At 39.9% G+C, this 22,933-nt stretch overlaps 1 protein-coding gene across 2 annotated transcripts; it reads left to right on the top strand.

Annotated features, from left to right (window-relative positions):
• Positions 1-207: 207 nt before the first annotated feature.
• LOC139937194 (cullin-1-like) lies at positions 208-22,089 on the top strand. Of its 2 annotated transcripts, none has more exons than XM_071932258.1 (20): positions 208-389; positions 2,202-2,596; positions 3,428-3,593; positions 4,630-4,797; positions 5,346-5,396; positions 6,081-6,171; positions 6,757-6,920; positions 8,148-8,310; positions 9,441-9,571; positions 10,203-10,310; positions 10,781-10,936; positions 11,627-11,758; positions 12,737-12,931; positions 13,524-13,655; positions 13,901-13,993; positions 14,570-14,617; positions 15,009-15,076; positions 15,369-15,474; positions 16,606-16,719; positions 17,049-22,089. In XM_071932258.1, exons 2-20 carry the CDS (start codon positions 2,451-2,453, stop codon positions 17,127-17,129), a joined length of 2,313 nt encoding a protein of 770 aa, XP_071788359.1. In that variant the 5' UTR covers positions 208-389; positions 2,202-2,450; the 3' UTR covers positions 17,130-22,089. The 2 variants fall into 2 exon arrangements, with proteins under 2 accessions (XP_071788359.1, XP_071788358.1); XM_071932257.1 differs by having other exon boundaries at positions 208-393.
• The last annotated feature ends 844 nt before the right edge of the window (positions 22,090-22,933 follow it).

Below are 22,933 nucleotides of genomic sequence, written 5' to 3'. Positions count from 1 at the left end.
TGTGGCAATATGATTTAAAACAAGAGACTTTTACAGACATAATGTTTGTAAATGACTGTTATCTGAGGGGTAACATTGAGTCATGATAGTGACTGATGGGTGGTTATTCATCGGCGTTGAGGGCGTCACTTACTGTACATTTACCTGGGGCCCGCCTCGAGTGATGTTTTCCTACGAAAAAATATTGTCGTACACCAGACTTCACATTTTCAACGCAAAAATTGAGATCGTGTGTGTTGCGGATCAAAAAAAATGAGAGAGGCCATCTAAGTTTACGAACGTCCCGTTGCACTGAAGGAAGGAATTCGTCACATTTCAAGTTGTAACCCAATCTGTAGTTTAACATAGTGACTGTTGTTTGGTGGATTGGTGAGAATATGCACTTCTATGTAGGTAAATATGTCATCTGTTGCGATATTCTGAGCTTGTGTGTTGGAACAATCTCGTCATAAATTCAGTTGTTAAAAAATAAAAGTAATCTGTTTATTTTGTATCTTTTTGTATGGGGTGAAGACTTTGTTATTCAATATCACACCGTGTCCATAAACACACTGACAATGGACTTTGTGTTGTTTTAGAATAATTTGCTTGGAGCTAGAGTCGACAACGGAGCCTTTGAACATCAGTTCAATTCAAGTTGCTGGGGGTTTTTTGGGTTTTTTTTTTTTGCGAATCTTGATTTTGAAGAACTGAATATGGTTTAGCGCGATTCAGAAACGCAATGCATTGTGGGGAAGGAATATGGGGCGGTTTCTATGCAGTTTCTACGATTCGCATATGCAACGCCTATACCCTTGTGTGGGTTCAACAGCGCCCTCTCTTGATATTTTGCTATTCGCGATAAACCTTATTGTTGAAAAACTAAAGTTCCTTTCCTGACTGAGAATTGCACCCTCACTTTTAGATGCATTTGCATTTCGTGTTGTTCAAGCAAGTCCTAATATGGGTCTACATGTGTGTGCTACATTTGTATGACAAAAGGACAAAGGTCTGTTATTGGGAATTACCGTTAAAAAGGGAGATTACGAGCAATTGCTCCAGTCCCTTCTGCGGCCCCCCATTTGTACAGGGGGAAACAAAGTGTCAAATAATAATAATGACTTTTTGTATGTCATCTAACATGATGGATATGACCCTTTATTATTATTAGGTAGGAGGAACATGCACGTATGTTCTGTTCTGTGCAGGCTACACATGATTAATTAAACCATGGTCGATGGAGGTAGAATTAAATTCTAATAGGCCTACTACCTCCATGATTAAACAATGTAATGTCCGGTTGTTCTCGTCAGTCGTCATACCATGGAGGTAGCCCATGGTCATACTCATCCTGACTGAAAATAATTGAGGGTGCTCCAAACTCTATCCAGTAAGAAAAACAAGTCCCTCTAACTAAATTTTAAAAGTAATTCTTTTTCGAATAAATTAGGCAGATATATTGTCATCTGACAATGACTCAATGACATGGTCATTTCCTTAGTAGTGTCCCTTTGTAATTTCCATCAGAGAGACCTCTTTTACAAAGGAAAACCTGCCTTGCTCTCACCTGAACAAAGTATCAGACAGTGTAAATACAGTGAGCCTGTCTGCACTCCTGTTGTATGCTGCAGAGCATGTCATAAGTTTCCCCCAAAACTGTTTCTGTTTTTCCATTTGAAGTCCAAAATAAAGATGAACTTGTCTCCTAAAAGGTGACGTTCCCTGCCCACATTTAGAAACACTGGATCTACGGTGATAATTGCGGGGGTTGAAATTGCCACTAGCCCGCTATCCCGGGACTACCAGAATTACAGCCTGGCTACTCATTTTTTATCCAGTTTGATAGCCTGGCCGGCTAGTGGAAAAATTGTGCAAAATTCAACATCACAAACAATATTGAACTGTGCCTATTATATTGTAAAGTTAAATACTTTCGGTGACGAATTTGTGCCTTGACTCAAGAAGGAATGTGTTTTTCTAGCTACCAAAATCTCATCAGGGCTACTAAAAATTTAGAGTAACTAGCCCTGCTGACTACCATGAACTTAATTTCGATAATTTCGACCCCTGTATTTGGTATAAACCAAGCTGCATCTGCGCCGTAAAAAAAAAGAAAAAAAGTTACAACTTTCTTTACAGTGTGTTCATGCATACTACTTCCTCCTTGTTACCAATTAAAAATGACAAATTCCCATCTTGAAACTTTCTACTTTTTCTTACAGGGATTCAAGGAAATTTTCAGACAAATTTGAAGTGACAGTTTTCTTTACATCACAAACTGTCATGAGCGGCTGAAAAGAACAACCCACCATCGCGCACAAAATTGACAGTTTGATTTGTACATTCTCTGCCGTTCCCTGTTTCGATTGACTCTTGGTGCTGAGTGACGGAAAAAACAAGTAGTATATTCCTGATTTGCTGAAATCAGGAGAATAGACATTCCCCCACCACTCCCCTAAATCCTGACAGGGATGTCTAGGGGACCTGGAAGGGGTCAAAACCCCCATGGACTCAAACTGACCAGCCTGGATAACATCTGGGACGACCTCAAATCTGGCATCCAACATGTCTACTCCAAACACGCCATGCCCAAGAAGAGATATATGGAACTTTACACGTATCCTTTTTAATAAGCAGTATTTTTTTATCTATAGATTTTCTTAGTTGCAAAGTCCGGATTGGGAAAATTCAGAGGTATCCAAATGATTCACTCATTGTGGCCGGGCAGTTAAGAGGAATACCGGACACTTCGGCACCTCGCAAACTCGGCATTTGCAACCTCGGCACCTTGCAAACCCGGCACCCACTCGCCACCCACTCGCCACCAAGAATGTCGGCACCATACAAACTCGGCACCGGCCTTTTTTTGACTAACAAATTCGGCACCAAGCAATATCACTCTAAGAGTTGAGTGCTGAAAAATAGAGTAACTCATTACTCAACAAAAATGGTTTGAACCTAAAAATTAACGCTTCTGAACTTTCCCTGAGAAAATTGGGGTCGGAGACAAGAGGCAGGAACAGTGATGAGCCGTGTGCCTGAAGAAATAGGATATTGTTATTTGGGTAGTGACGCTCATGGCGCTTCAACATTATTACCACTGGTCACTGGGCCTTAAATCATTCCTTAAACCATCTCAGCTCCCTGGGGAGTATACAGCATGTGCCACCAAATGTGCAGCGCACTAAGCTAAATCAGTCACAAGAACCAACTCTGCCCTCACAGTGTCACGAGCGGGATTCCAACCCACACTCTGCTGAACAGCTCATCCACGACACCCCCATTGAACATGTTAAAAGATAACTTTTTTAAAAAGGTTTCAATTCAGCGATGCTAGATTTTGTCAGTATTTAAACTGAACACCACATCTATATGAGTGATAACCTGGTGAAAAGTTGTTCAAATCCTTTTGATTGTTTTAGTATCCTTAACTGTATACCCTTATCAGACATGTGTATAATTACTGCACAAATGTACACCAGCTACAGCAAGCCAGGAGCTCATCGGCAAAGAGCAAGAAGGGCCCCGCCCAGGGCGGGGCACAGTTTGTTGGCCTGGAGCTCTATAAACGCTTAAAAGACTTCCTCAAGACTTATCTTGTCAACTTATTGAAGGTGAGTAGAAATCTTGTGACTTTGTGGCGTATCCAGAATGTGAATATAAAAAATAAAGTTGAGTAAATGTTTTGACTGTTTTCTAGTAAAGTTGAGCTATTTACAAATGCTTGTTCAGGTTCCTAATGGCAACAATAGAGTACTTTTCACATGTCTTCGAAAGATCTTGATTTTAGTTTCAGATCCGTTTGTTAGCAATGTTCATTTACATCTATTGTATTTTTTGCAAAAGAAAGTGCTTGTGGGCATGAACTCAAAATCGATTGGCCATGGAACATCAGAACATTCCTCGAGACCGCAAAACTCTGCCAAAAGACTGGATCAATCCAGCATGAGTAAATTGAACAATCCGGCAAAAAAGGATTGGTTCATGTGCAGATACTTGAATACTTTATATCTGACCTAATCTAAATCTTACCATTCCAAATGTGCTGTGACCAGTTTCCGGCTAAGTCTAGCTTAACAGAAAGTAATTAAGCACAATTTTCTGCTTAAAGCCAGTGGACACTATTGGTAGTTGTCAAAGACTAGTCTTCACAGTTGGTGTATCTCAACATATGCATAAAATAACAAATCTGTGAAAATTTGAGCTCAATTGGCGGTCAAAGTTGCGAGATAATAATGAAAGAAAAAACACCCTTGTCACACAAAGTTGTGTGCATTTAGATGGTTGATTTCGAGACCTCAAATTCTAAATCTGAGGTCTCGAAATCAAATTCGTGGAAAATTACTTCTTTCTCGAAAACTGCGTCACTTCAGAGGGGCACTTCAGAGGGAGCCAGTTCTCACAATGAGTTATACCACCAACCTCTCCCCATTACTCCTCATCAAGTAAGGTTTTATGCTAATAATTATTTTGAGTAATTACCAATAGTGTCCACTGCCTTTAAACAACTCTGTGCGTTTGTCTTTTTTTCCCTCTGGCTCGTAGGGACCTCTTAGTGCTAAACAATGTGCTGTATAAAAACTGTCTTATAAAACTTCAAGATGCCATGTATTTTCACTGATGTGATGAAATACTCTTCTTTATATTCAGGATGGATCCGATCTGATGGACGAGAGCGTACTTACCTTCTACACCAAGCAGTGGGAAGACTATCAGTTCTCTAGTAAAGTTCTAGACGGTGTGTGTGCATATCTCAATCGTCACTGGGTGCGCAGAGAGTGCGACGAGGGCCGTAAAGGCATCTATGAGATATACTCGGTGAGAACTTCAGCAATTTAAATTTGCATCGGGATAAAGAATGTTCATTTTGGTTTTTACCCATAAACACCGATGTGTGTTAGCACTGTATACTTAGTACTTACCTGAGTTCTGTGAAAAAAATCACAGGCATATTACTCGGTTGGATTTGAACCCACGACCTTTGCAATTCTAGATCAGTGTCTTACTAAATAGACCACCGAGATTGCCCAGTGGCTAGAGGTAGTGCAAATATTCAGCAATATTTAAAAAATCTCTTTTTTTTTGCATGTAACTACGTCTAAATTCATTAAAATCTTCCCCTTGATCTTGCCTGAATTTGACAGAATTTTTTCTTGACACCAAACAAACCCTTATTTGAATTAGCACAAAGAGCACAAATTGTTGCAAAGCATTATACAAGTTGTCTGCCAGAATACCCCAAACAAGTTAACCAAGCTTTTTCAACTGCGAAAAACTGTTCCATGGGGAAACATCGGGGTAGCAGTGTTAAAAGCATGGCTTGTTTGGTCTCGTTGTTGATTTATAAATAATTTGTTTACTTTCAGCTCGCTCTTGTGACATGGAGAGAGCATCTTTTCAGACCGCTCAACAAACAGGTAAAGTAAACAATAGTTTTTAATTTGATAGACAAAATAATTCCATAAATACTTGGGAACCAGACCATTTGGCAAGGTAGTTCAGCTGGTCCGCTGTTGTTTCATCCGGCATTGGTCAAACCCTGATTTGTTCAGGTATGTAGGTCCACCCTTGTACTCGACAAGACATTCCTACTTTTTCCAAAGACCAAATATCATAATATCAAATAATAATAATATCAAAGTCTTATATAGCGCACGTGTCTACCAACAAGGCACTCAAGGCGCTTAGTATGTATACATTTATACAGAAAGAGAGGTTATTGAAAGTTATGAATTCTGAGACCCAATTGTGTAGCACATTATAAGGGTTTACAAGGTGCTACGGCGCATTAAGCAGCCACAGGCAGGAACACCAGGGCGAACCCCTTCTCTTTCCGATAAGTGCACTGGGTTCTTTTACGCGCGTTACACAACACATGGGACCAACAGCTTTACGTCCCATGCGAAGGACGAAGTAATTGTTAAGTGTCTTGCGTCACGGCTGGGGGTTCCAAAGGAACAAAGGCTGCTATGCAGTCATGCGTGTTAGCCGGGCATTGAGGCCTGATAATACTGGCGTTAACGAGTTAAGAGATGATGCCAGGTCTAATTCTATCAAGTTCAGAGTCTCACTACATGTATATCTGTTTTTTTTGTACCCAGGTTACAAATGCTGTTCTAAAATTGATTGAAAGAGAGAGACACGGAGAAACAATTAACACACGGCTTGTTAGCGGGGTCATCCAGTGCTATGGTAAGACAGTGAACAGACAAGAAGCATCTTTGCGGTAATATGCACTGGCATCTTGTTCAAGGGGCAGATTTGTTTACTTCGAACATGCGTTGCCGTCTGTGGCTTGGTTCTCAAACTTCCATGCACCTTCCGTACGCGTTCGGCATGGAATTTCATCTTTGAGGATGCCAAGCCATTTTCATTTTGCCAAGGGTATACTTTCATTGGTCAAATTTTAAGTCTATGGGGAACTTTGGATGGGGCACCAAGGCAAAGAATGTGTTAACAGCGCTATAGCCTCTGTGTAACTCCAGGCCAGGGCGTTTAGAAAAAAAATAATGAATGCTTTGATATCCAATGGGATGTGATAAAGCGCTACAGACCTTTATCACGCTGTCACCATCTTGGTCATGTTCCCTGTTTCCAATAACAGTAATCAATGCTAACATTAATTGCGCATGGCACCAGACTATTATTTCGTCCAGCCTCAGTTTGGTTACAATGAGTTCGAATGGAGTAAAATCAAGATGACCTCACCGTGATAAAGGTCTATAGATAGGAACTTAAAATTATTATTGTTATAACTTTTTTCCTGTTTGTTCTCAGTTGAGCTCGGTCTGAACGAGGACGAGGTGACGAGCCGAGGCCCAACGCTTAGCGTCTACAAAGAATCCTTTGAGAGTCAGTTCCTGACGGAGACGGAGTGTTTCTACATGACGGAGAGCACCGACTTCCTTCAACAGAACCCGGTCACAGAGTACATGAAGAAGGTAAGCGGGTCATGGCCGAGCTGTTTTAGTGAATCGGACTCGAGATCTTCTGCCAATTTCTAAAGTCCACATGCCAATTTGTTGCATAAGTTGTGCATCACTTAGACAATAAATCTTGCACAAGTGGACTTACGCAGTTGCGCCAAGTGAAATCGTCTGCAGGTGGAAATCATCAGGAGATAGGTTTGAATCCTTAGCATGACGCTTGTGCCCTTGAGCAACACACTTGACTGCAATTACTTCTCTTCACCCAGGGGTAAATGGATACCTGTTAGGGCAGTGATTGTTGTGATTGATTTTGCTTGGTGCTCTACAGATTTGACAGCACAGGGCTGGATTTCACAAAGAGTTAAGACTAGTCTTATCTCGAGTTACTCGTCCTAACTTAGGACTAGCCTTAAGTTTTTACTATCTCCTAGGACTAGTCCTAACTCTTTGTGAAATCGACCCCAGGCTTTGTACTCCCCCGAGTGTTCCTTTTTGCCACCAATGGGAGACTTTCCAACGCTAGGTGGCAGCAGACTTACCGGGTAAATTTCCATTGTTTACGCAGGTCTGAACATGCGCATAATTCTGAGAACAATGGCTTTACCCAGTAAGTCTGCTGCCACCTATCGTCCCAGAAAGTCTCCTTTTACTTCGGAGACCACTCTTGATAAATAAACTTCATTGCAAACTGCACTAACAACCTTATAGTACTGAACCTGATGGAGGTTTTCGCAACCAAGCCCTTGGTCATTGCATTGGTGCCCCTTGAAATGTTCCAGAAGAAATTTCCATTTCCCTGTAATAGAGGTGCCTCTAACTTATAAGGCAGTGGACACTATTGGTAAAATAATTATCAGCATAAAACCTTACTTGGTGACGAGTAATGAGGAGCTGTTGATAGTATAGAACTTTGTGAGAAACAGCTCCCTCTGAAGTAATGTAGTTTACGAGAAAGAAGTAACTTTCCCCGAATTTGATTTTGAGACCTCAGAATTAGATTTTGAGGTCTCGAAATCAAGCATCCTGAAAGCACACAACTTCATGTGACAAGGGTGTTGTTTCTTTCATTTTTATCTCGCAACTTCGATTAACAAATTTTCACAGGTTTGTTATTGACAATTACCAATAGTGTCCAGTGTCTTTAAGAAAACTGCCTTCCCCTTGCAACATATCAAATTATCAAACTTGCATTTGATAAATGGGAAAGACTCAAAAGAATTGTCCACATTTCGTTGACAGGCTGAAATCCGCTTGATGGAGGAGAGGCGGAGAGTCCAGGTTTACCTCCACGAGAGCACTCACGACGAGCTAGCCAAACGATGCGAGCGGGTACTTATAGAGAAACATCTCGATATCTTCCACTCGGAATTCCAAAATTTATTAGATGCAGACAAGAACGAAGGTCAGTCCATACTTCGTCTTATTTAATTGTTACTTTATGTTAGGTTGAACAAACAAAAATTGACTACAGCGGGATTTGAACCTAAGACATCCAGATTAATGTTTTGGTGCTCTACCAACTGAGCCGACTAATACAGAGGTAGCATGTCCAAGTCCTGCTCTTGTACTTTATGTTGGGCTGAACAAAGAAATATTGACTAGAGTGGGACTTGAACCCAAGACCTCAAAATTAATGTGTTGGTGCTGTACCAAATGAGTCGACTGATATAGAGGTTGCAGGTCCAAGTCCTGCTCTTGGCAGTGTATATTTTGTTCAACCCAAAATTTGCTACTTTATAACTTAGATAGTTGGTGATCCGAAAAGCAACAAGCTCTGTAACCAGTTAGTCTGAAGATACCTTTTCTGTAGAGGCAATGATGAAGGAATGTTTTGTTTTAGATGTGGGATAGGAAAACCTGAACTGGGATTTACACATTTAATCAGGGCTCAATTTCATAGCATTACTAACCGCAAAATTCTGTGTGTTAAACACACAAATACACACCAAGCAATGCACATCATTATAAGTAGGCAATAATGCAGTATGCAATACAGAGACATGAAATTATGTGTGCTGCTTGGCATGTGTTTACTATTTTTTTCATTGTACACTATGCACAACGCATGATGGACACATGGACCTCCGGTCTTAGGCAATGCGTCGTATTTTTGACTGCGTGAGGGCGCTCTCAAACGTATTTGTATCACTTCCGGGGGGTATATTCATTCTTACCCAAAACAGTTATTAAAGGCTTTAACACATTACCACCACAGACATATCCAGCACAAACAATAAGACTTTTAAAGAAGTTTTTATAATCCACCACTAAAGCAACTATGGCGCAACAAAAGTGAGAGAACGCCTATTAAAACTGTGCAGGACGAATCGCGTACACCCCCGGAAATGATAAAAATGCTTTTGAGAGCGCCCTTACGCGGTCAAAAATAAGGTGAATTACATCCAATGGGAAGGTTTTTATTCCAAAGAGACAGGGGTAAGGGGTAGTAGACAGACAGCATTTGAACATCTCTTCTGCTCTTTATACAGACGGTTTTTAAAATAAGATCTCGGCGTCTTTCCATCCATACAGATTTAGCTAGAATGTATAGTTTGGTGTCGCGAGTTCCTAATGGCTTGAATGAATTGATGACCCTGCTTGAGCAGCATATCTATAATCAAGGCCTGGAGGCCATAGAGAAGTGTGGAGATTCAGCATTATCAGTAAGTTTTCCTTTTGTGTGAAAGGGACACATTGCCTTGGAGCGGGCCAGTTGGTCTGTGAAAAGCATTTGAAACCATTTGTTATGAAATGTATATGGTAAAAAAGATGTTTCAAACGTAAAAACAATTATTAACACAAAATATGCTTAAAAATTGCATGATTTGCCCTTTACTTTGAGAACCCAGTGTGCTGTTTCGTGTGAGTCAAAAATTTGACTTCAAAATCTTCTGTGCTGTGTTAGGAAAACCATTCAATTTCAAGGCATATTTGTGTGGATTATTATATTTTACTCTTTCTAACCATATGCGTTTCATAACAAGCTGTTTCAAACGATTTTCATAGACCAACTCACCCGACCCAAGGCAACGTTTCCCTTGACTTGTTGTCTCTTGTCCGTGACTTTGTCTGTGGTAGTGTACACATTTGAACTGTTTTACATCTTCTTTTCAGATTTGCTTGGATGTGTTTAAGTTATCCAAGCAAATAACTGCAGGGATTGGGAACTGTTGTGCCATTCTAAATGTAGAAAATATTAAATGGACAGATAGTAGAAGGGTTAAAAGAAATCAACATAGTCTCATCTCATCTAACTGAATCATTTCACGGCAAATATTTTCTTCTCATTTCCAGGACCCTAAGATGTATGTACAGACAATCCTTGATGTCCATAGGAAGTATAACGCCTTAGTGCTACGGTCATTCAACAATGACTCTGGCTTTGTAGCTGCCTTAGATAAGGTAAGTCGAAGAAATCTAAGACAGCATTTAAAGATGTCTTGTGTACCTTTGTGTGATCCACCTCCACCTACAAAATATTTCTTGTTACAAGGCTATGCCCCCACTCCCACCAACAAAAAGTGTTGAGGCAAAGACAGCAGTTGTACCTGCTTGAAATTAAAAGATGGGGTCAAACTTTTGTAATGACCCTGAAAAGGAATCATGTAATTTCTGACGGAAAGCTTACTTGTTATATAGACAGTAATAGTAATATTCGGTTCCTGACAATAATTCATTTGTAGTTTCTAATTTCAACTACCAGTTATCACTTTAATTTTTTAAATTTTTTTTTGCAGTTTCTCAAATGAAAGCTTTGAATTTTCTTGAATTTATAAAAATAGCCATTTAAATTTTAAATCTAAATTTTGAGGTGAAAACAACCAAAAGTTGCATCGTTTAATGCAACAAAAATATGTGTCCTTTCTTGTCAGGCCTGCGGAAGGTTCATCAACAGCAACGCAGTGACCAAGATGGCAAACTCTTCCAGTAAGTCTCCTGAGCTACTGGCCAAGTACTGCGACTCACTCCTCAAGAAGAGCTCCAAGAACCCTGAAGAAGCAGAGCTTGAAGATACCCTCAACCAAGTGGTAAGAAAGATAGTGGCACATTGGCTTCTTGGGTGACCTACTCACTTAGGGCACTTACTTGCGAGGGCGCTTTATGTTTTATACCATGCCCTATATAGACCTTTTCGCAAATACCATTGCGCATGCGCAGACTGTTGAATTAAGTGCATTGTGGGATAGATATGGATCAAATTTGATCACCAGCTAGACCACAATGCACCTAATTCAAAGCTTTACGCTCGCGCCCAAGTATTTGCGAAAATGTCTATGAGGCAAAGGGTGTCCCCCCCAATGTTTTCATAACTGTAAAACATAATCATGTAGTCTCTGTTCAATATGTGTGTATTCACCATGAAAAAGTAGTTGTGCCCTCAAACCAGGCAGATTTTACTGTGACCGAATTAAGAATTAGAGATATAAGAATGTCAATTTCAATTTCTACTGGAATTTTGTTTTCATGGGGCACCAAGGCTATGAGCTAGGGCGTGTAAGATACCTAGTTAATTGCCTCGGTGCTTGCCTTCATGCACTAGTTCATTGCCTTGGTTTAGAAATTGAGATTTTCCAAATGAAGGTGCCTTTTACTGTACTTTTTACAAGAACTATCAAGCCCAGGGTCCATTTTCTTAGAGCTGCTTTCCCCACACTTTCTGTAACAACTAGACTTTCCTCAGTCTCTCATTTCCTTCCTCTCATCTCCCCCCGGTTTAGATGGTTGTGTTCAAGTACATCGACGATAAGGATGTTTTCCAGAAGTTCTACTCCAAGATGCTCGCTAAGAGACTTGTTCATCACAACTCGGCCAGCGATGACGCTGAGGCTAGCATGATCTCAAAACTAAAGGTGAGATGCAAAAACATTCAGAGTATTCAACTCAAACAGTGCCCTGTGTTAAAACTAGGGTCATAGATTGGTAAATACTTAAAGGAACGTTACAGAATTGGTAAGAAACAAAAATCGTGAAGATCACAGAATTACATAAAACTTATATGGTCTAATGATGATGATAGTAAAAAACATCCCTTGAAATATTTCTGTCTGAAGTTTCATATTTCATGCAAAATAAATATTCTTATTTCCCGTTTGGAGTTTATCGCTTAGGGAGCGTTTTATTCATTTTTGTTTTTGCATCGATGTCATGCAAAATGTGTAATCGGTCAGCACTATTTTCTCGTGACCCAGATGGCCGATCTATCTCAAACTTCTACAGGTTTGTCAGTTTATGTACATGGTGGATTACATAAAGTGCTTACACTGTCAGCACTGTTTTGTTAGCAAAACCAATTCTGTAATGTTCCTTTTAACAAATTGTTGACTATAAACAAATTTAGTGAGAAGCACTGCAGCTGTTGACAGTATAAACTATTTTGAGAAATGATTCCTGTCAAAGTAAGATGGTTTGGGATGATTTTGCATTAAACTTACTTTTGGTTTATTACTGATATTAGAAATAAAAAGTCACACTCCTACCTGAAGGTAATCCCTCAGCTGTCGCTCCCCAGGTTGTATCGTAGGTTGGGTATGATCCCTGGCTGCCCAGCAATTACAGGTTGAATGACTTGTGACTGGCACCCTTGAACAAAATAGGGAGACCGCCAACATTTAGGCATGATAGCTCAGTTAGTAGAGCGCCGGCACATTAATCCAGAGGTAGCAGGTTCAGATCCCGCTCAGATCAATTTTTGTTCTCAACTTTATTTTGTTCTACAAGATAGAGAGTAAATGTAGCAAACTTTGTGGTTAGAGATCTTTCAGATCCATACTAATTTTCTTAATTCATAACAACTAAACTATTGCTTCATTTAATCCTTTGATTAACAGCAAGCCTGTGGGTTTGAGTACACCTCCAAGCTCCAGCGGATGTTCCAAGACATCGGAGTCAGCAAGGATCTGAACGAGCAGTTCAAGTCCCACCTGACGAGCAGCGAGCCTCTAGACATCGACTTCAGCATTCAGGTCTTATGTTCGGGCTCTTGGCCCTTCCAGCAAGGGTTCACGTTCAATCTACCAAGTGAGGTAAGAAAATGGAGACGGCTAACTCTAAGGAAACACCATTTCTTGAAGAGGATTTTTCCTGTTACGATGGATGTCATTTTAAATATCTCCCTGATTTGTGTACCAAGTCTTTCTGATTGCAAGATGCTAATGTTGGCAGCTCTATGGTGTCAGCAATCCTAATTTGAAGAGAATTTATAAGAGAAGTGACAGGAGTTTCTAGTAAGAATTTAACAGGTTTAGGTTAAGAAAATGCAGGAATATTTGGGAAACTTTTGCCAAGACCAGGGGCAGCAGAATTCTTGGCCTCTGTGTAAAATCCAGGCCTAAGAAGCAAGTGAACATGCAGCTAACTTGTTTGCCCTGTCTTAGGTCTAATCTGAATTGGCTACAGCTATGGCTACGACCGTTTCTAAGGGTGTTGCTAGGGACAAACAATAGATGACGACGTTGAAATAAAGCCGTAGCTGGAGCCACCCATTCCGACATGACCTTATTATTGGTTTATTCACACCATATTGCAGCCCGCAAGCTGAATTGCACAGTGGTTACAATGGTTACCTTACTCTAACACCAGAAAATTAACTTTTTTTAAAATCATTATGTACCACAGTTGGAGCGTAGTTTTCAGCGATTCACAACGTTCTATGCAAGCCAGCACAGCGGTAGGAAACTCATGTGGGTCTTCCAGATGTCCAAGGGAGAACTGGTCACAAATTGTTTCAAGAACAGATACACACTACAGGTAAGTACACCGCCACACACTTTAGTCTTCAGGCAGTTCTTTTAGATAGTTAGAAACTGAATTTTACAAGTTTAAGAACAGATACCTGCTACAGTTAGGTAAAAAGACTGCCACACACGTTGGTCTTCGACAGCTGTTTCATCACACAATTAGAAACTGATTTTTACAAGTTCAAGTTTAAACAGTTTTGCTTTGGTTTTTCTTATACACAGAGTTAATAAAATATTGTTTCTTCATCTTTCTAGGCGTCCACATTTCAGATGTCGGTATTGCTACAGTTCAACGTGTCTGATTCTTATACGATACAACAACTACAAGAAAACACGCAGATTAAAATGGTACGTCTCCTTACTTTGATGCCTTGTTGTTTGAGAGTGTGGTGGCCGAACTGTACAGTACATCAGACTCAAGCACTGGGCCCCATTTTATAAAGCCAGAAAGCACAAAAACTTGCTCAGCACAGAAAAGTATCGCTTTACAGAAATTTATTACCAGCCAAAATTACATTAATTTTACTTTGTTGTGATTGATGCCCCAATCAATTTGTGCTTAGCAAAGAAATTTGCCAAGCGGTATTTTCTGCTAAACAGCTTTATGAAGTTGGGCTCTGGTGTTGTCAGGGTGTGGGTTTGAGTCCCAGTCATGGAATTTATTACCAGCCAAAATTACATTAATTTTTCTTTGTTTTGATTGATGCCCCAATCAATTTGTGCTTAGCAAACAAAATTGCAAGCGGTATTTTCTGCTAAACAGATTTATGAAATTGGGCTCTGGTGTTGTCAGGGTGTGATTTTGAGTCCCAGTCATGGAATTTGTGTTCTTGAACAAGACACTTGACCATAATTATTATCGGCGAATTTGCCTATGACGATAGAAAGTTTTAACACAGTTCTTCTTGTTTTGTTTATCTACAGGATATGCTACTTCAAGTTGTGCAGATTTTAGTCAAATGTAAACTATTGGTAAGTCTGGAAGATTCGAAACAAACTAATCTGAAGAACCGTATTTACGCTTTATAATCTAAAAGCTCTTGATTTACTGTGAAATCCACACACCCCTCCAACCTAGCAACCCTAGAGGGCCGTGAATTAAAACACGGTATGTTCACCCTCGAAGGCAGAGGGGAGGATGTGCAAAATTACGCACATACTCAAACCCAAGGGTGAGTAATATTTAGTCTGATAGAAATGAACTCAAAAGAATCTAATTTTTTATATCTTGCTCATGCAGCCACAGAGAACTAGCCAATGCTAAGTTTTATCTTTAAATACATTGTTCAAAAAAAAAAATTACTGGAAAAAATACTTGTTCGTCTTTAATTATTTTTTTGTCATGATTTTCCTTCTTTTTTAGGAATGCGAAGATGGAGAAGATGACCTCAAACCCACCTCAGAACTCAGGCTGTTCACTGGATACAAAAAGTAAGTGTCTCTGGTTTGAACTCCAACAAACCATCTCAACCATCCTCAGTAACTGAACCACAATCTCAAATTAACCTGTCGTTTGTCAGGGATTTTGTTTATACACGTGTGCTTAATGACCTCAAACCCACCTCAGAACTCAGGCTGTTCACTGGATACAAAAAGTAAGTGTCTCTGGTTCAAACCCTCACAAACCATCTCAAATTAATTTCCAACCAGGTTATTATTAAGTGTGTTCTTGAGAAATCAGACTGGCTCATCAACTCCAATCTCATGTGTTGTTTCTTTGCAGTAAGAAGCTCAGAGTAAATATCAACGTTCCGATGAAGGCAGAACAGAGGCAGGAACAAGAGTCGACCCACAAACACATTGAGGAGGATCGCAAGTTACTCATCCAGGTGAGTTAGAATTGAGTCACTGATGAGTGTTTATATCATTGGATAATGGTCACTGAGTAACTGACTCAATGACACACACTCAGTGAGTCTGTACCGAGTATGTTAAAATGTATTAGAGGTTTCAGCCTGACCGGAGAAGGCTCATCAGAGACTCTGTACCGTGTACGTTGAGATGTACAGAGTCACTGATGAGTGTGAGTTATTGAGTCACAGTCACTCAATCACTCTCCTGTCAGCCTGCAACCTTTGACTCATCTCAACATTTATGGTACAGAGTGTCCGATGAATTACCACCCAAGAGTAAATGGGTACCTGTGCAAGTGATGATATTGTTGGCTGCTTTTGCTGCGTACACCTAATGAGTTGAAATGGTTTCATTAAAGGCAGTGGACACTATTGGTAATTGTCAAAGACTAGCCTTCACACTTACACTCAACATATGCATAAAATAACAAACCTGTGAAAATTTGAGCTCAATTGACCATCGAAGTTGCGAGATAATAATGAAAGACAAATAACCCTTGTCACACGAAGTTGTGTGCATTTAGATGGTTAATTTCGAGACATCAAGTTCTAAATCTGAGGTCTCGAAATCAAATTCGTGTGAAATTACTTCTTTCTCGAAATTTTTTATACCATCAACCTCTCCCCATTACTCGTCCCCAAGAAAGGTTTTATGCCAATAATTATTTTGAGTAATTACCAATAGTGTCCACTGCATTTAATGCTTGTGTTCCAATGAACAGGGGCAGCAGCAGTGTATTGGTCAAAACCATTCATGTCAAAGCACCTAATAAATGCCCATTATTGTGTTATATAATGAGATAGCGCCTAACATGACACGGCCACGGATGGCCAAAATCGACTCAAATCAACTACCACCCAACGGGGGCACAGTCTGTAATGATGTAGGCATGGGTATCATCCACAAGGAGCCTGGCTGGTAGAGCAGAATGCACTACCTTCCCAACTTTACAAAGCAGCCATGACTAAGTGCTTTGCTCAAGGGCACTTTTGTCATGACTAGGTATCAAACCCAAACTGCTGCTGACAAAATTAGAGCTTGGGTCTGGTGAACTGGACCGCTCGGCCACAATTATTCATGTGATTGTGTTTGGTGTTTTTCTTTAGGCTGCTATTGTAAGAATAATGAAGATGCGCAAGGCGTTGAGACACCAGCAGCTTCTTGGGGAGGTACTGAACCAACTCTCGAGTCGCTTCAAACCTAGAGTGCCTGTTATCAAGGTAAGAGACCTTCCTCATTGGATAAAAACAATGGTCAAAGGTCAACATAAGTCAAAGTTCATTCAAGGTGTTAGTTAGCAAATTGTCCCGAAGTCGATCAGAGCATACTGATTGAAACGTTGAGTTGTCAACCACACGATCACACGATTCCGCAATCATAATGACCTGAAATTTAATGTTGATTTTCTGCTCGATCTCGATAGTTCCTCTGCGATGCAGGCAAAATGCAGGTCAACCTGAGGGTGGCTAAGAATAAAATGGAATAAATTGTAATCAAATGTAATGATCTGGTCATTTTATTTTTTTGGGTTTTCCTCTTTCTTTTACAGAAATGCATAGATATCCTAATAGAGAAGGAATACCTGGAAAGAGTGGACGGGGAAAAAGACATGTACAGCTACCTGGCATAGCCCTCCCCAAGCCCCATCAATAGAGCCTCCCGGCTTGCCCCCAAGCCAAAGGTACCCCCTGTAAAACTCTCTGACAAATTAATGAGTCAACTGATAAACGCGCAACGGATCTTCTGTCTTTGTCAAATATTTTGAAGGCCTTTTTCTTTTCTTTTTTTACAAGTTTGGGTTAAATGTATGAATGCAAAACAATATTCAACTCTAAAGATGTTAGTGTTGGCTTTAAGTGCAATGACTTACAGGTCAGTTTGGTTTTAAAAAAAAATACTGTAAAACACACATTCAGTTTTAATGAACATGAGAAGCAGTTGTCATCATGCACAGAAAAAGGATATTGGCTATTCAAGGATAAAGTTAGGTAGGGTGAAACAAAATTGTTTTGGCAACACCCTCACCCCGTGACCTCTTTGGCTGTCTGTAGCAGCAACATTTTCAGGCCTAGAACTTGGTTCTTAATAATCTTAATAAGTTTTGTATAGGATTATGCCTGTGGTGAGTGCAATCTGATCCCACGAAAGGTGCATACACCGAGGGCAATTGACTAAAGCTATGTTTCATACTTCCTTCGAATGCGAATGCGAAGCGAATTTTGGTGACCCAACAATCAGTACGCGCCCAACTTCCTTTTATGACGCAATGAAATTCGCTTCGCACGAAGCTTTCTCAGGAATATGAATCGGACTTTAACCTTCACCTGTGACGCCATGCTATCGTTCCAGCGCTCCGTTATTTGGCACGAATGGCGCGATATTGTTTTACACGTGCCCATCGTGCCATTAGTGCAAATTAATGGGGCGGCGGAACAATAACATGGCGTCACATGAGGAGGTTCAACCCCTGGTAAAGGGCAGTTCTTTGTCGTAGTTGTCATTTCATAACGACATAAGTCATTTTCAAATCTTTTTATAGCATTTCTGAATTTTGTAGACGAGACAGCTTTCCAGTATACACAGTCGCACTGGTGCTGAAATTTAAGAAAGGCACGCATGGCGATTTGTTTCACATTTTGTAAGGCCTTATCTGCTGTGAACAATGTTTGGGCAGGTAATATATGTCCCTTGTTATATACTGTGTCATCGCCCCGCCCCCCCCCCCCAATCTCCCTAACCCGCTCCCCCTAACCCCCTGCCCCTCCCTACTTAGTCTGGTCCCCCTGTAGTATGTAATAGCCTATGCAAGGAGACCAGACACTAGTCTGGAGATGCCCAGTTATCTGGAGCCAATTTCATAGCACTCCTTAATGGTAAGAACATTTTTTGTGCTAACTATATCAGACAAATTTGGTTAAGTGTTTGCGTATTTCACAGGTTGTCAAAAAAATTAAGCGGCCAGTTTGCGTGTTCAACATGAATTTAATTTATTCAATTTCATTCAGTAAGCACCGAAAGGTTAATATGTCTTTTTGCTTGAAATGGAAATTCGTGCAGTTGGCACAAAACCAGCCATTAAGCAGCTCTATGAAATTGGGCCCTGGAACCGTCGAAATCTTTCTGCTTGTGCCTTATGCAACTATAATTTGCGTGTTCTCAGTTCTGAACACACTTTGAGGTCTAATTCGCAATTTAATTGCATTTTTTATTTAATTTCCCCCCCCCCCCCCCCCCGGAACATTGGCTGTGTTTGGTTGGATAAAAAGTATCAAAACAATGAAAAAAGTAGGGTGAGTTAAAATTTACCAAGATTCTTTCAAATTGTATTCAAAAGATACTTTTTCTCGATGTGCACTTCTAAAATCGACTGGCCTGTGAATTTGGAATGTAATTCCAGAAAGCTTTGTTTTGTGTTAACATCTCAGTTTGAGTTTTAATATGAACATTGGCAAGCAATATCAACACTAGCAAGGCCTGGAAATCATTTGGTCACTACACATATTTCATAAATAACATATTTGGCTTGCCTCTTCTTATGTATTTGTGTAAAAACCTTTGTGTTACCTCAAAATGTCTTGAGTCTTAAGAACCAACATTGAGTTGTTTCACTTTGTAACGAGGGCCCAATTTCATCTACTTAAGCAGAAAAAGTAGCTAAGCACACCATAATATTGCTTACCAGAATTAAGTTTACCAGCCAGCATACTATGACACATGTAGCATCTGTGACTGGTATCCGACTTGTTTTTCCTTAGGAGAAAGTTTTTAAGCAATACGTTTAAGGCTATTTTCATTTTGCAAATGTCATTTCCACTGAAGTCTACGAGATGCTTTTGAAAGGGCAATAAGACCAGGGCCCAATTTCATAGAGCTGCTAAGCATGAAAATTTGCTTAGCTGGAAATTTCTTCCTTGATAAAAACAGGATTACCAACTGAATTTCCATTTTGTTGCATTTCCTAGTTACTGGTATTCAGCTGTTGAATGCTTACCTTGAAAATCATGTGGAAGTTTGGTTTGGAAATCCTGTTTTTATCATGGCAAATATTTCATGCTAAGCAAATTTTTGTGCTTAGCAGCTCTATGAAATTGGGCCCAGGACAACAAAGGCCATTATCTCCATGGCTGCATGTAATTCCAGGCCTTTTTTATTGTGTAAATCCTTGAGAAAACCCCCAGAAAAACAGGGTATTCAAAAGCAGAGCAGCTCTTAAAATTTCCACTTTACAGTCTGCAAATAACAGTCTTTATTTTCAAGGAGATAGTTTTGTTCTTCGCTGGTGCTAATAAACTGCTTTTACAAATCCAAACTAAAATCCTTTGAAAGAAAGAGATCAAACTATGTGTAAATTCAGCGATAAGACATTCATGATTATTGTACCATCGGACTTGTAGAGTAAAATACATACCTGTTGTTATGGAAACAGTTCATCAGCGCAGTCTTTGATAGCTTTTCGTCAAGACCTTTGTGGTTTTGACAGCTGTGTTGCCGCAAAGCGAGTGTAACCAGAGACCTTACGCGCTTGTAGCAAAGCCATGAGGTCCTTTTCAAACCGGAATTTTGAATGTTTTTCAGAATTTGTCTACCTCCCGGAGGATAGCAAACATTCCAAACCAATCAAAGAAATGAGGTCAGCATAAACCTACTATGCCTTGTGATTGGTTAAGCTTTCAGCACTTTACTTCTTTGCATACAAGTTATACATTTTGTTCTTGAAGGGGCACAGCAATTTTCCTCTGGTAGGGGAAGCATCTATGATGAAATTAAAAGTGTATTTGATTTTTGCAAGAGCACCACAACAACCGTTGTGGGTGCCCAATTTATTTTGAGGCCTGTTATGAATAATGCACCAGCAAAAAAAAACATGCAAAATAAAGTTAGAAAAGGCGTTTGCCACTCGCTCATGCGCACGTGTTCTTCCTTTCTTGAGGTTTCGCAGCTACACAGCTTTGTCCAAGCCCCAAAGGCCTTGAAAAAGAAAGCTAAAGGCCTAGTCACAATGTAGCGATAATGAAAACGATAACGATCAGGACGCAATGAGAACCCATTCTATTGGTTGAATTGCTCCACGCAGAACAGGCCCACGCTTATTCAATCAATCGAGAGCGTGCATTTTTATAATCCGCGTTTTCAGTCTCGTTATCAGGGCCTGTGTGACCGGGCCTTTAGTCTCTGATGGTATTCCTTCATATTGTAAATACTATAAATAAAATGTTTTACAGTAGCAAATGTGTACTTTTTCCTACAGACATACCAAACCATTCAGAAGGCGTTAACAGTTTGATCCGATACAACATGATTTTTGTTTTCTGTTACTAAACAGACAAATGTTTTTAGGCATTAAAATCACTGAGAGACTTTGGGGGCAAGAAACACACCAGGTAGTTTTGTTATCGTTTAGGTAGGTCTGAGCATGCGCACATTTCTGAGGGAAAACCAATATTTACCTGGATTCCCCCAAAGTCTACCAGTGGTACCTATTGTACATTGGCTGACTAATATTAACTAACACACAAACTACTCGGTCTGTTTGTTGAACGACAGAGTGACTAGCCTGCCTTACCAAGACAGGATTTATATTTGTCTGAATATCTTTCAGAGAAAAATATTGTTTTCATACACATTTCGGCATTCTTCTTCTAAAGACACTGGACACTAATGGCAATTGTCAAAGATATGCATAAAATAAACCTGCGAAAATTTGAGCTCAATCGGTCGTCGAAGTTGCGAGATAATAATGAAAGAAAAAAACATGCTTGTCACACAAAGTTGTGTGCTGTTAGATGGTTGATTTTGAGACCTCAAATTCTAAATCTGAGGTTTCGAAATCAAATTTGTTGAAAATTACTTCCTTCTCGAAAACTACGACACTTTCGTTTCTCACAATGCTTTATATTATCAACAGCTCTCCATTACTCGTTACCAAGTAAGGTTTTATGCTAATAACCATTTTGAGTTATTACCAATAGTGTCCACTGACTTTAAAGAAAGCCAAGACTGGCAACCTTTTTCAAAATGATAAAAACAGTTGATTGGGTCTCACTACCAGAGTCTGGTACTTATTGGCTTGAGTAAAATCCGTTGCAATGGGCGACTTTAAACACTGCACAGCAGACTAACGAGGTACTTTTACATTGTTTATGTAGTTCTGAGAATACGAAAATATCCGAGAACAATTTGTTAACCTGGTAAGTCTGCTGCCATCTAGTGTCCTAAAGAGTCTCCCATTGGCAATAGTTTGTTGTTGTACATGGGGCATTATATTAGATTTTAAATCATTATTTAACTGTTTATTTGATATGAATACAAGGCCATATCCAAATTGATGGCTTCAGCTATGGCTACTGTTTGATCAGCGCGTCAGCATGCGTTGAAATAAAGGATGCCCAAAGCAACACCCTTAGCAACAGCCGTAGCCGAAGCTGTCAATTCGGATACGGCCCAAGAATGAGTTGGGGGTTGGGTTTTTTTTCCTTCTGAATTTTTTGTAAAGCCTTTTTGTTTTTGTTATTATTGTAATAATATTAATTAATTATTAATAAAAAGATAAAAATGTGTCATGTAGTTGTGTGGAGTTGTACATTCTGCAATCATATTGCACAATCTGTATTAAACTTTTGAATGGAAGTTATAAGACTTTGTATTGTCTTTTTTTGGCGTAATTAAGGGGGTCAATAATTATGTCTGCCCCCCCCACCCCCCCCCCCCCCCCATTTGAAATCTGGACCTTTGAAATAAAAAATCTGTAAATTCCATGTTTCTATGCAGACAAGGTATTTGTTTTCCACTCATATCAGAATATCTTATAAGTAGTATACATAAAAGCACTCAAACGGGCTGGTTTTTAAAAACATACAAATCGAAACTTCAGTTGAAACTGGCCAGAAGTGACCCCCCCCCCCCCCCACCCCCGGCCGGGCCCCACAAAAGAATACCCTTGCCTAGCTCCCCCCCCCCTTTATTCTTACTTAGTTTTGGCCCTGGTTTGAACACTTTGTAGAGTGGGAAATATTCCAGTGCGAAAGCAATTTTTCAGGGGTAAGTTATTGGGCATTATAATTTCTTTGGGGAAATTGCAATACAATTTCATATTTTTCATATGGAGGACATTCATTTTGAGTTTTTGTTATTGTTTATCCCAAGCAAAGAGTCACCCAAATCTTTCTCATAGGGGTGGTTTATGGGCAGGTTATGGGGGCGATCCATTGCCCTTCAACCCTCTGATAAATATTTGCCTAGTTAATTTCTCTTGTTAAATGAAAACAAACATCAATTTCAGGTGAAAGATAGCTGGAGAGAACTGCCCAAAAAAATCATCAGCAGCACTCGAATGATGACTTCAGAATTTATAAGAAAGCGCAAAACCGACTAACATTAAGTCTATTTGGGGGGGGGGGGGCATGGCGGATAAAAATAGCATGTGGCAGCTGCACA

This window comes from Asterias amurensis, chromosome 5 (assembly GCF_032118995.1).
Source record: "Asterias amurensis chromosome 5, ASM3211899v1".
In the NCBI taxonomy this organism is placed as follows: Eukaryota; Metazoa; Echinodermata; class Asteroidea; order Forcipulatida; family Asteriidae; genus Asterias; species Asterias amurensis.
The sequence above is the reverse complement of the archived record's forward strand: the minus strand, read 5'-3'. Positions and strand labels throughout refer to the sequence as shown.

What these genes read in the sequence shown, in the direction of transcription:
- LOC139937194 (XM_071932258.1), top strand. Translation starts at nt 2,451, where the DNA reads ATGTCTAGGGGACCTGGAAGGGGTCAAAACCCCCATGGACTCAAACTG. An exon ending in GTGGAGATTCAGCATTATCA is followed by an intron (nt 9,572 to 10,202) that starts GTAAGTTTTCCT and finishes TCTCATTTCCAG; the next exon opens with GACCCTAAGATGTATGTACA. An exon ending in AGAACAGATACACACTACAG is followed by an intron (nt 13,656 to 13,900) that starts GTAAGTACACCG and finishes TCATCTTTCTAG; the next exon opens with GCGTCCACATTTCAGATGTC.